At 44.2% G+C, this 13,346-nt stretch overlaps 1 protein-coding gene across 1 annotated transcript in view; it reads right to left on the bottom strand.

The window, feature by feature from the left end:
* The window catches only part of ANKDD1B (ankyrin repeat and death domain containing 1B), a 52,930-nt gene that overhangs the window by 3,467 nt on the left and 36,117 nt on the right, over positions 1 to 13,346 (bottom strand). The window contains exons 13-14 of the mRNA XM_044291944.1: positions 9,246 to 9,438; positions 3,957 to 4,088 (exon numbers count right to left, since the gene is read on the bottom strand). Coding sequence (XP_044147879.1) covers positions 3,957 to 4,088; positions 9,246 to 9,438 — 325 coding nt within the window. The remainder of the gene's footprint in view (positions 1 to 3,956; positions 4,089 to 9,245; positions 9,439 to 13,346) is intronic.

The following is a 13,346-nucleotide window of genomic DNA, read 5'->3' as shown; positions in this document are numbered from 1 at the left end:
TGTGACACCTTCACAGATTATGCCCAGATATGTGCCCCTCACAGTAGTTATATCCAGATATGTGCCCCCTCACAGTATTATGACCATTTATGTGCCCCCTCACAGTGGTTAAGCCCAGTTATGTGCCCCCTCACAGTAATGTGCCCAGCTGTGCCCCCTCACAGTAATATGCCCAACTACTGTGCCCCCTTCACAGGCAATAAAAATAAACTCCACATACTCACCTCATTCCCCAGCAGCAGCAGGATACACGGAGCGGCTTGCAGCATATCCGCGCCAAAATCCACAATTTTTTATTGCCAATCTTTGTGCAGATTAGATGCAGTTTTGCCGCAGATCTCACCCTTCAACTGAAAAGGGTGAAATCCACAGCTAAAACCACAAACATAATTAACATGCTGCGTATTTGGAAATCCAAATTTATCTAATCTCATACACTTTGCTGATACTGTACTATGCTTCGTTTTTTCCACATGGGAATCCACAAGGAAAGACCACGCTTATTCCGCAACATGTGCAGTTGGCCTAAGGGTACCGCCTATGAATGGTGGAGACAGGGGCACAATGCGGCTGTGAAATGCAGGGTCATATGGGCCACAGCTGTCTAGTATATAGATTGGTAAAACTGATTACCATTGTCATTTTTTATTGTTAATGGCTGTGCATTTCCTGCAAAATCACATCAGCAGCTTCAATGGATTTTTAACAATCTAATACTAATCAGACTTACATGGTATTCGCGTGGTTTTTGGCCACAATGCAGCTGAGCTTCCACCCTGCACCAGCGTCCCAATCTGCCTTTGGCCTTATAAATTAGTAAAATTGAATAATGCCACAAAGTTGTGAACTGTAAAAAGTAATTCAATTTAAGGCCAGACACGCAAGATTGAGTTCAATGCGATAAACTCAAAGCGTGTGTCAGTGAGAGGTCCGGTGCTGACCTCCATTCCTCTCACAGGATCGCAGAGCATTATACTGATTTATAATGCTGTGTAACCCTTAAGCCTTATTTACACGTCCGTGTCCATGCTCAATTCCGTGAGGAGGTGGCCAGTGATGCATCCGTGAAGCTGTCTGCGATAGATCTGTGTGTCCGTTTTTAATTTTCAAAGAATCTCTTCCTAATGATCCGTGAAACACGGATGCAACACAGATGGCATCTGTGGCTTTTACGGACCCATAGGGCGGGATGGATGCGTGAAGACGGACAAAATAGAACATGCATCCGTGATAAAAACACGGATCTGAGGACCGTGATAAAACACTGATGTCTGAATACATACATTTAAATGAATGAGGACATGTGCTGTCTGTGGAGAACAAGTACAGCACACGTCCGTGAAACGGTGATGTGTGAATGAGGCTTTAAGGTGGATTTAGAAGAACCACTAATCATCCACATTATCGGGAATGACCATTTCCCGCGAACGCTCTTTCCTGACAATTTGCCCATCTAAATGTGCCGCCAATCATCCGATAAATGAGTAAAACGCTCGTTCATCAGGTGATCCTGTCGTTCATGCAGGCCCCACCAATCATTGTTTCTGGGCAGCAGATCATGCTGTCTAAACAGTGATCTTCTGCCCAGAAACAATGATTCTATATAGGGACGAGGGATCGCTATAGCCCTCATACTGTGAAGAAGATCGCTGCATGTAAATGCAACTTTCTTCTTCACTGAGCAAGCAGCCGACTATCGCGAAGGAACGCTTCCATCCTAACAACCAGCTGCTCCATCGGCCCGTCTAAACCTCCCTTTAGAATCCTAAAATCACAGTGTAATACAATAGATTTCAGGACTCTAAGGCTGGTTTCACATGGGCGTTGCGGGAAAAGATGCGGGTGCAATTTTTCCACGCGAGTGCAAAACATTGTAATGCGTTTTGCCCGTGCGTGAGAAAAATCATCATGTTTGGTACCCAGACCCGAAACCGGACTTCTTCACTTAAGTTCGGGTTTGGGTTAGGGGTTGTGTAGATTTTATTATTTTCTCTTATAACATGGTTATAAGGGAAAATAATAGCTTTCTGAATACAGAATGCATAGTACAATAGGGCTGGAGCGGTAAAAAAATAAATAAAAATAATATAACTCACCTTAATCCACTTGATCGCGCAGCTGGCATCTCTTCTGTCTTCTTCTTTGCTGTGCACAGGAATAGGACCTTTGATGACGTCACTGCGCTCATCACATGGTCCATCACATGATCTTTTACCATGGTGATGTATCATGTGACGGACCATGTGATGAGCGCAGTGACATCACCACAGGTCCTTTTCCTGTGCACAGCAAAGATGAAGAAAGAAGAGAAGCCGGGCTGCGCGAACAAGTGGATTAAAGCGAATTATAATATTTTTATATTTTTTAACCCCTCCAGCCCTGTTGTACTATGCATTCTGTATTAAGAATGCTATTATTTTCCCTTATAACCTTGTTATAAGGGAAAATAATAATTATTGGGTCCCCATCCCGATCGTCTCCTAGCAACCGTGCGTGAAAATTGCACCGCACTTGCTTGCGGATGCTTGCGATTTTCACGCAGCCCCCTTCACTTCTATGAGGCCTGCGTTTCGTGAAAAACGCACAATATAGAGCATGCTGCGATTTTCACGCAACGCACAAGTGATGAGTGAAAATCACCACTCATCTGCATAGCCCCATATAAATGAATGGGTCCGGATTCAGTGCAGGTGCAATGCGTTCACCTCACGCATTGCACCCGCGCGGAAATCTCGCCCGTGTGATAGAGGCCTAAGGGCTCTTTCACACAAGCAAACTTTCCGTCCAGATGCAATGTGTGTCAGCTCTGCGTTCAGGAAAAATCACAGCATCTTCGATATTGTGCGTTTTTCACGCAGCCCTGGCTCCATAGAAGTGAATGGGGCTTGTGTGAAAAACTGAATACATCCAGATGCAATGTGTTTTTCACTAATGGTTCAGTAGATGTAGATTATTCTTCTTCAGTTTTTATTCAAGCGCGTGAAAAACGCATCAAAACTGATTGCATCAATGCAGGAAAAACTGAAACACTGAAGGAAATCTGACTGATTCAACTTGCGTGCCAAACTTAGTTTTTTCCTAAATAGATCCTGACACAATACATATGGCTCATGTGAAAGAGGTCTAAGGCTGGGTTCAGACCTGAGCGTTTTACAGCGCGTTCCTACGCACTGTAAAACGCTCAACAGGCAAGAACCAATGATTCCCTATGGGAATGGTTCTCACCTGAGCGTTTTACAGCGCGTACGATCGCGCTGTAAAACGCCCGACGCCCCAAGAAGTACATGAGCTTCTTTGGGGCGTCTTGTCGCGCGTTGCCGTACATAGACTTTAGCGGGAACGCGCGACAATGGGCGTTCGCTTGTCTCTGTATGCGCGATTGCAAACGCCCGTACAATCGCGCATACACGCTCAGGTCTGAACCCAGCGTCAGGGTCACACAGCATTATAAATCATTATAATGCTGTAGGATCCTGTCAGAGAACTCTCACTGACACACGCTGTGAGTTTATCGCATTGAACTTGATTATGTGTGCCTAAGGCCAGGGTATCTGCACATGGAAGCAGGTCAACGTGTAGAAGATCCGCACGGATTTCTCAGCGCTTCTGCACTAAAACTGCACCAAAGACTGCAAGACATAACAGTTTTTTGTTGCAGATTTGGTGCAGTATTGCCGCAGATCTCATCCTTCAAAAGGGTGAAATACGCAGATAAACCCACAAACATAATTGACATGCCGCGGATTCGAAAATTCACACGGCAGTTCAATTTGCAAAAATCTGCAAAGATCTCCACATGTTTAATCTACTACGCTGGTACTGTACTACGCTGCTGTTTTCCCGTCCGAATGCCCCCGGAAAAACTGTGTGTAATTCCCACTGTGTGTAGGTACCCTAAATCAGCAGAACTGCACAGATGATAAATAACAGTAAGAAAAGTGGGCATTTAACATTACCTGCCATTTGGTGATGCCCCAACACTACCAGATCTTCATATAAAGACTTTATTGGATTCTGTTTTTTTAATAAGATGCCATGCAGCCATATGAGTAGCATGCGGTGACCATGCTCCTTGTAGCTGAATTTATCTGTTAATAGAAGAAATTAGAAATATTCATTACATCAATATAGAGAATTGTTAAAAAGCTGCTCCATGTATCCTCAGCCACTGGACTCTGGATTTGTTCCATATAATTCCCAGTGAATTATCACAGCCCTGAACAATGCAGATTTTTTGCTGCAACCATGGGAATCTTATCACATTAACATGATCTTTGATGCCATGTTGAGCACATTTTTGCTGTATACCTAACTTGGCAGCATTGTTATTTCCTTTGTCTGGAGCTGTGATGCTTAAAAAAGAAACTTTGAAGCCATATGAAAATGAGCGTTGTCTATTGCTGCATGTGCCTAGGACCCTGGTGTTACTTGTCAATTACTCCTCCTGCGCACATCACTCCCTGAGCATGCGCCATACAATGCCTACTGTGGACATGCATTGCTTTCTGGCACAAAACTGTAGAACCAGCAGAGGTGAAGCAAGAGCTATGAGCAGCAGCAAGTCCGGGCCCAACAGTGATGTGCACAGGTGCAAGATTTCAGGGGCAGAGGACAGTGACGTCAGCGGACTGCTGGGTTGGCTTACAGCAAGAGAGGGGAGGAGCTATTGATAAATAGCAGCAGGGGGCCTGGGCCCTTGCAAGGTCATTAGCATATGTCTTCTAAGCTTGTTTTCTGAGCATCACAGCCACAAAGGGAAAAAAAAAGGCACCATATGTAAACTGTGTATGTGACATACAATGCAATTTGAGCAGATTATTCAAGTAGCTGACAGACTCCTTTTAATCTATTCATGCTTTGTATTACGCTTTGTATGTATTCCCAAAAACTGTCTGTAGGTGGCACTGTTTAGTTAATTATGCCTTGACTCAGCAGAGGGAGCTAGCTTTCTCCTCTGAGAGGGGAGCTATTTAAAGGGATTCTGTCATCAGATTTAACCCCTCTAACCTAAACATATGCTCATGTCCAGACTAATAAGAAGAATCCTAAGCTGGCCTTATTAAACCTCACTGTGGCTCTATTTGCCCAAGAAACTGGTTTTTATAACCTGTCAATCACTTACTTAAGGTGCCCAAGAGGAGGTCCGTTAATACAGGGTGCCCGGCCGCACCCCTCGCCGTCAGGTGCCCAGCGCCGCCTTCCCTGTCTTCAGCGCCGCCTTCTACAGCTCAGCGCCGCCTCCGCAATCTTCCCCGTCCCTCTGCCAGATCCCGCACCTGCGCACTAGGCTCAACCTGATGCGCCCGTGCGGACTCCTAGCAGCGGCTTTGTTGAGCGAAGTGCGCATGCGCCGGCCTGATGCGCACTTCGCTCAACCCTGATATGACCTGCAGATTGGCGCCAACCTCTCACAGCCCGGGGTCTGGCAGTTTTTTGGGCAAATAGAGCCACAGTGAGGTTTAATAAGGCCAGCTTAGGATTCTTCTTATTAGTCTGGACATGAGCATATGCTTAGGTTAGAGGGGTTAAAACTGATGACAGAATCACTTTAAGGAGTATTACAATATACACTTTAGTTTTTAGTTCTGCCAGGCATTCAGGGCAGATGCCAGTTCAGCTCCAGGAGAAACATCATTCAATAGATACTTTGCTGCTTGTAGAAGGATTAACAGTTAATGGCACCTTTCCTACTGATTGTGAGACTTTTTTTTATGTGGATGGTTTGTAGTCTCTGGCGCCTACCACACATTCTTGCAATGTGTATGGATAGTTTGTAGAGTTTTGCATGCCTGTGATCATCTTGGAAAGGTTGCAAAGTGTTTAAAAGAAGCTCAGGTACTACAACTCCTATCATCATCATTGTTGCTGCTTGCCTATATACAGCTATTGGGAGGAGACTCCACTGTGACTTGTCTTGGAACTGTGCCTTGATATTGATGGGGGAACTACAACTCTCATTTTGCACTTTAGTAAACAGAGACATTTGTTTCCTACTTCTGATTTGGTTACTGACTCCTGCACCATATGCACCTAACCTATACCATTAAGGGCGCCCAACTAAATTCAGGCAGGAGCCCCAACATGAAGGTGTGCTCCGAGCAAAGAAAATTTACTAGAGATGAGCGAATTTGTTTAAATTAATTTCAGGTCTGAATCCCTTCTAACCAAATCATAAGTGCTCTAATGGACTACATGGTGATATAGGAAAGAACAGTTGCTTGTTCTGAACAAGCAGTCCAAAAATGACACCCTAATGGGGGCAGATGCACTGAATTATGCTTATTGCAATGCTCATTCATAAATGGTAGAAAAATTGCAACAGTTGTTTGGGAAAACGGCAAAGCAGGATATTCCCTGGGTTCGATGAAAATATACATGACACTGTTGTTGACACACTAAAATACTCTTTTTGCACACATATAGACTGTAGAAGCTTTGCAAACAGGTTTTTGGAGAAAAAGACTGGGTCCTGAATATTAAAAAAAACAGTACTTTCTCTTTAAAAGCTTATGTCTCTATAGTGCAACACACATTTATGAACATGTCGAGCTATTGTTACACATATACTAACTATCCTGTCCCTAATGATAAAACCTGAATTTCTACCTAGTAATTCAATCTACCTAACAAAATATATCTTCTTCACAATCTATACACTGTACCTACAAGACACTAAAATGGCGGGCTTGTGTCTGTAATTGGTGTTTGTCAGAGACACGGCAGACACATCCTATCACTTCAGTGACTGAGATCACAATGACGCCTCTGCTTCAGAGTTAGCATAGAGCTGGAAAGACCAGCCAACATCTTCCCTTTGGCTATCAGGCTGACTGCAAACCCTTGTGGACAAGCCCATCCGACAGGGCCCAACCCGAGGTTATGTGATCTTCCGTCTTAATCTTCTCTTCTGTGTCACTAGTGTACAGAATTTTTATGTGTAGCATGGTGGGTGCGATCAGTGAAGTAGCTATAGGGGGTACAGAGGTAGCAGTCACTACCAGGCCTAGGCGCCTGAGGGGGTCCAAAGACCCTTGTGCCACCTAAGACACCAGCATTATAGAAAATGCATACTGGTCATGTTATACCTTAGGCTGGAAGGAAGGGGTTAGGTCAAGAATTTGGCATGGGGGAGTGGGATTCCGTTTCAATTTTTGCCTCGAGCAGCAAGAAGGCTATGTGCTTCCCTGCTCCTGTCCACAAAGTACTGAGGGAAGGGGGGCCCAAGCTGAACTCTTGCACCAGGGCCCATGAGCCTTTACCTTCGACCCTGAATAGAAAAGACTAAAATCTGGAAGAATAATTTTTGTGAAATTCGTGATGAATCCGATTGATTCGCTCATCTCAATCCCTTACCATAGGCCCTGTTAGTATATGAACACTGCAGATGGGAACTTCCCTCTAATTGGGGATGCAGATCACCCTCTTAGAACCTGAAATCCATTAAATAATGTAAAAATCCACAATCAAATTTTTAATAGCAAGCCCCAATGGGAACAAGCCATCCTAGCATCTTGGGTGACGCTAGGAAGGCCCCACGCGACAGGGAGATGCAGTGGCTGTGTGAGGGGCTTGGGGGGGGGGGGGGGCATTATTGGCCTTGGATAACCCCCTTTAGCAACTATTTGGAAATTAGGAAAGCAAATTTGTAGTTTAATGTAAAAAAAAAAAAAAGGAAAGAATAGTCGCCCTGCAATGTATAGAGAACCTCCTCTGCAGTCACCAATGCTGCAAACATTCAGCTCTAACTGGAGCTTTTATACGGTGTGATAGTCTAGTAGAAGCTGACACTTTATAATATGCATGAATAACAAGGAGGTTTTTTTCTGCATATATCACAGGGCTGCATTCCTTCTCTCATATCTCACAGGTTTTCCTCCAGCTCCAACCTGTCACAGATATTGCTCTACCTTTGTACATAGAAATATGCTGCACATGACCCACTATGGAAAGAGGCTGAACAGACTTGGTGTCCTCCTAGGCTGCTGCCTTCAGTTGAACAGGACTCGTCAAACATGAGTAAGCTTAATAACATGGGTACACGTCCAACAACACCTCCCAAGGCAGAAAGGATGGTCTGTTTTATGAGTCAGCGACAGACCCTGGTGAGGAACATGGTGCTTTTACACCTATGTGCCCTCACATTAAAGAAGGCCACTGCCATGTACTGCCCAGCAAAACATGGTGTCTAGAGCCGTGACTTAACACAGCGCCATATTGGAAAGAAAGCTGAGGGTCACCAAGCCTTACATATAATAACCACTGTACATCAAAGAGCATATGGGACATATATACACAACATAGGTATACGTCAATAACACTATTAAAGGGGTTGTCTCACTTCAGCAAATGGCATTTATCATGTAGAGAAAGCCTATACAAGGCACTGACTAATGTATTGTGATTCTCCATATTGCTTCCTTTGCTGGTTTGATTTACACTGCTCGTTTCCAGAGGTTACAAAAGTCACCTGTCAGGGTCCGCATCATCAAATGGCAGGCACACCGCCGATGCCCGTGCACTGTGGACCGCTTTTGTGTGCATGAGCCCTAAGATACCTTGCGCATATTTATATAGGCGATACATTTTCATAGATTTTTTCCATTAGGAATAAATGACTATTTTGATTTTTGTTCGGCGATTATTATTATTATTGCACAATTTTTGGGAACAAGTCTTAATATTAGTCACTCGTTTTTCAGCAGATTTTTTGTAAAGATGAAAGTTGCAAAATTATCAGCAGCATATCGCCCTATGTAACAGATGCGCAACCAATGATCAATAGAACTGATTGAAGGAGGAACGACTGTGGTAGCAATGCTTCCACCCTTATTCATTTTGCATCAGCCTGTGTAATAGGCCAGTGCAAAGAAGTGCCAATCAACTGGGATTTTTTTTCCTTTTCTTTTTTTTGGGTGGCCCCTTGAAATAGAACAATGTGATAATGTGGCCTCATATGAAAAAGGTTGTGCACCTCTGCTCTACACTGTGACATTGTAAGTTGTTCCAAAAATGTGGTGTGTTATGCCTCATTGACATGTCAGTGTTCGGTCAGTGGTTTGCATCAGTGATTTTGAGCCAAAACAAAGGTGTGGCTCTAAACACAGAACTGGTACAGATCTTTCGCCTTTACCTTATGTCTGTGGAGGCCCCAATCCTGGTTTTGGCTTACAACCACTGATGGAAATCACTGAGCAAAACACTAACATGTGAATGAGGCTTTACTGCAATGAATGCTTTTTTTGTACCTGTCCACTGCATCTCAATGGCTTTAATCTGCTGTTCCGAGAAATTCCAAAACTGAGCCAACTTCTTCCATTCATCAGGCTTCAGTTGCTGGTACGCTAAATTCCAGAGAGCAGAGCGGATCTGACTGGTCTTTGATGAGTGATCTTGTTTAAATGTCAGAGGCTCCTCTTGGTGGTCATCTTCTTTAAGACTCTAAAAGCAATTGAGAAAAATCATACAAGACATCCCAAAATGCAGGAAAATTAAGTGAAATAGAACTTTCTCATAAAAAGAAAATCAGACCTCATGCACACGTCCGTTGTTGTGTTCCGTTCCGCAAAATGAAGTTCCGTTGTTCCGTGATCCGTTTCTGTTTTTGTTTCTGTGTCTCCTCCTTTATTTTTAGAGGACCACCAGACATAAAGGAAAGTAAATAAAAGTCTAAGACAGGTTTGCCATGCAAATGATAGTAAAAAAAACGGACGCGGACGACAATCTTGTGTGCCTCCGTGCTTTTTAGGGGGCCCATTGACTTGAATGGGTCCGCGAACCGTTTTCCACGAAAATAATAGGACAGGTTATATTTTTTTTACGGACTGGAACCACGGATCACGGACGCGGATGGCAAACGGGGCATTAGCCGAGTTTTCAACGGACCCATTGAAAATCAATGGGTCCGCAGAAAATCACAAAAAGCGGCGCAACGGACACGGAATAAAACAACGGTAGTGTGCATGAGGCCTAACACCGATAAATGGAAGGTCATGAGTTCTTTTGGTTATATCTGGGTTTTTTTGAAAAGCTGGGTGACAAAATATATATCATTACTGCTCCCACACGGTCACCACCCAGTTTTCTTAGACTTGTGGACGGTAAATTTATATATATACTGTATATATATACAGTGATCAATCCTCTGATTACTGCTTAACTGGGGAAATTGTCATTCGAAAGTCCGGGAAAGCTGGAGGACAAGTGAGTGAGAGCCCTAGACTGGAGCTACATGACCAGAGATCACTGTGTAGCAGTGCAGCCTTAGAACATAATGGGACTGAATGGGTTCGCAGTGACTTGCATGTTGCATAGACCTCAACCTCAGAATCGTGCATTGGATAATTTGCTAATCTTGGCTCGCAGTCACAGCTACTTGCTAGTCATACTGAGACTCGATTAATTTCCATTATGTTTTGAGGCTGAACTGCTGCACAGCAATATTTGGTCATGCTACAAAGTCGGCATATAGCCCCAGCCTAAATGGTGGCATACTGCTGGCGATGTAACTTTCTCAGAAACAGATAAAACGATTTTGGGAAGCACTCAAAGAAAAGCTGATAATCACTTTTATGCCTTAGGTAAGGCCTGAGGTGAGCAGTGCATGACTTCTATCTCCAGTGTCATGTACCGCCCCCTCAGACCCTGCAGTAGACCCTGGGTCTATTGCAATACATAAAACTGTTCCTTGCACCATTCTGAATACTGTGTATGACTGTCAAGGTAGATATTTATTCTTAAAGGTATCCATATACTCAAGAATCCTTGTGATTGCTAATGTATACTTCCCTAATACAGGTCAGCTGACTTTCGCCTCTGAGGCCTTTGCAGCTCTGGAGGACTTTGCGGATGGTCTACCAATCATTATGGGCGGGGATATCAATCTTTCCCTAGATGCCAGACTGGATACTTCCACAGGTACGTCCTCCATCTCTCCTGGGGTGGCCTGGGGACTCTTGAGACACCTGCACTCCTTAAATCTGGTCGATATGTGGCGTATCCTCAACCCTACGGATAAGGACTTCACGTTCTTTTCCTTATCCCATAACTCATATCACTGCCTTACACCCGGGGGAAGGCATTGAACCCATACTGTTTTCAGACCACTCTATGATTTGGGTCACTTTGAACATAGGAGACCCTACACGAGGGAGGGGGTCTTGGAAACTTAACGATAATGTGATTAGAGACCCTGTCTGCGTGGCGGATATCAAGACTGCTATCTCGGTTTTTGTGGAGGTACATAAATTAGATGCCTCTAGTCCTACCATCAAATGGTAGGCATTAAAATGCGTAATCAGAGGTAGGCTGGTATCCCATTCTTCCAGGCTCAAGAAGATGCATTCTGGGGAGATTACAGAACTCCTTTGGAAATTGGCCAATTTGGAGCGACATCATAAAAAAATACCCTTTGTCGTTAGTGTTTCACAAGCTTAGTGACACCAGATCTGCTATATGGAAAATTATAGACCAAAAATACCTGGGAGCCAGAGATAAACTTAGGAAACTTTTCTACGGTCCTGGGGACAAGAGTGGTAGACTTTTAGCCAGAATGTTGCGTGCGAGACAATCAGTCACCTACATCCCTTTAATTAATTGCAGGAATGGGGGCCAGGTCCATTCTACTAGGAATACTTTGCAAGAGTTCCAATCTTACTATGAAAGCCTTTATAATTTGAAAGGGAAGTACGCTGATTTGGCTCTGGACCAGAAAGTTCAGAAAATTAGGCATTATATGTCACAATTATTGGGTCCTAAGTTATCGGCGGAGAAGAGGGGTGATTTGGAGAGGGATTTCTCGCTTCATGAGATTCAGGAGGTTGTTAAAAGATTAGATGTTAGTAAATGCCTGGGCCGGCTTCACTCCTCGCTTTTATAAGACATTCCTAGACGATATATCCCATCCCCTCACCGATATGTGTAATTCTATAACAAATGGCTCTTGCTTCCAAGTTCAGGTTTTGACAGCTCATATTTGCGTGCTTCCCAAACAGGGTAAAGATCCTTTGGTGTGTAGCAATTACCGACCAATTTAACTGATCAACATTGATGTGAAGATCTATGCCAAAATCTTAGCCAACAGGCTGAAAGTTCACATGCCGTCTTTGATTAATGCAGACCAGGTTGGCTTTGTCCCTGGACGGGAAGCAAGAGACAACACTATTAGATCTTTAGCCCATATCGCGCGGGTCACCTCTTCCGGATCCCCCTATGCCTCCTTTCGGTCGACGCTGAAAAAGCCTTTGACCAGATAGACTTAGTATTTTTACAGGAGCCTCTCGGGGCTTTCGGAATGGGTCCCAATATGACACATAGGATCCTTGCCTTATATCACAACCCTAGAGCTCAAGTGCGGGTAAACGGTGCTCTTTCTACCCCCTTTCCGATTCTTAACAGTACGAAGCAAGGTTGCCCCCTATCCCCTCTATTGTACATTATGTTCATGGAATTCTTGGCCAGGGCTCTTAGAGCCAGTCCTTCCATTAAGGGACTTAACGTCGGGGCGTTAGAATCTAAAATAGCCATATACGCTGATGACCTTTTGATATTTTGTTCCGATCCGGTAGTTGGTCTCCCCAACATTCTCACTCTTCGGGGACTTAAGCAACTTCAAGGTGAACCTCTACAAGTCCGAGATACTGAATGTCAACATACCGCACGTTAAAGTTTCGTCTCTGAAAGCTTCGTTCTCTTTTCAATAGAAACAGGATTATATCTCTTACCTAGGGACAGCCATTCCATTTCGTTTAGCCAACCTGTATCAACAGAATTTCGTTCTGCTTTTAGAGGACATTAAGAGAGATTTACTGTCTTGGGGGAGACTTCCTTTATCGTGGTTTGGGAGATTACACACACTAAAGATGAACGTGTTGCCGAGGATTCTGTACCTCTTTAGGACCATCCCCATCCCTCTGTCGTGCGCTTTCTTCAAGTCCCTTAGAACTCGGTTCTTAGACTTTATTTGGGCTGGCTCGTCCCCTAGATTGGGGATGGGTTTTCTAACAAGATCCAAGCTAAGAGGGGGTATGGGAGTCCCGGATAAGCAGCTGTACCATAGAGCGGCGATCCTCTCCTATGTATTGGACTGGTTCCACAGTAATTCCTCCAAGAAGTGGGTCCAGTTTGAAAGGCAAGAGATGGGTTTCCCGGTTCAAGATCTATTGTGGATTCTCAAATCACACAGACCTAATTACCTTCCATTTCTCACCGATGGGGTGTTGCAGATGTAGGACAAATATGCCGTACCTTTGGGATGCACTTCCTTTCCATGTCCCATGACACCTATTTTCAACAACCCTAGCTTCCCAATGGGAATGAGCCAACAGTCGCTGTTGGGCCTTCGTAGGGAG

This window comes from Bufo gargarizans, chromosome 1, assembly GCF_014858855.1.
Source record: "Bufo gargarizans isolate SCDJY-AF-19 chromosome 1, ASM1485885v1, whole genome shotgun sequence".
Classification (NCBI taxonomy): Eukaryota; Metazoa; Chordata; class Amphibia; order Anura; family Bufonidae; genus Bufo; species Bufo gargarizans.
The sequence above is the reverse complement of the archived record's forward strand: the minus strand, read 5'-3'. Positions and strand labels throughout refer to the sequence as shown.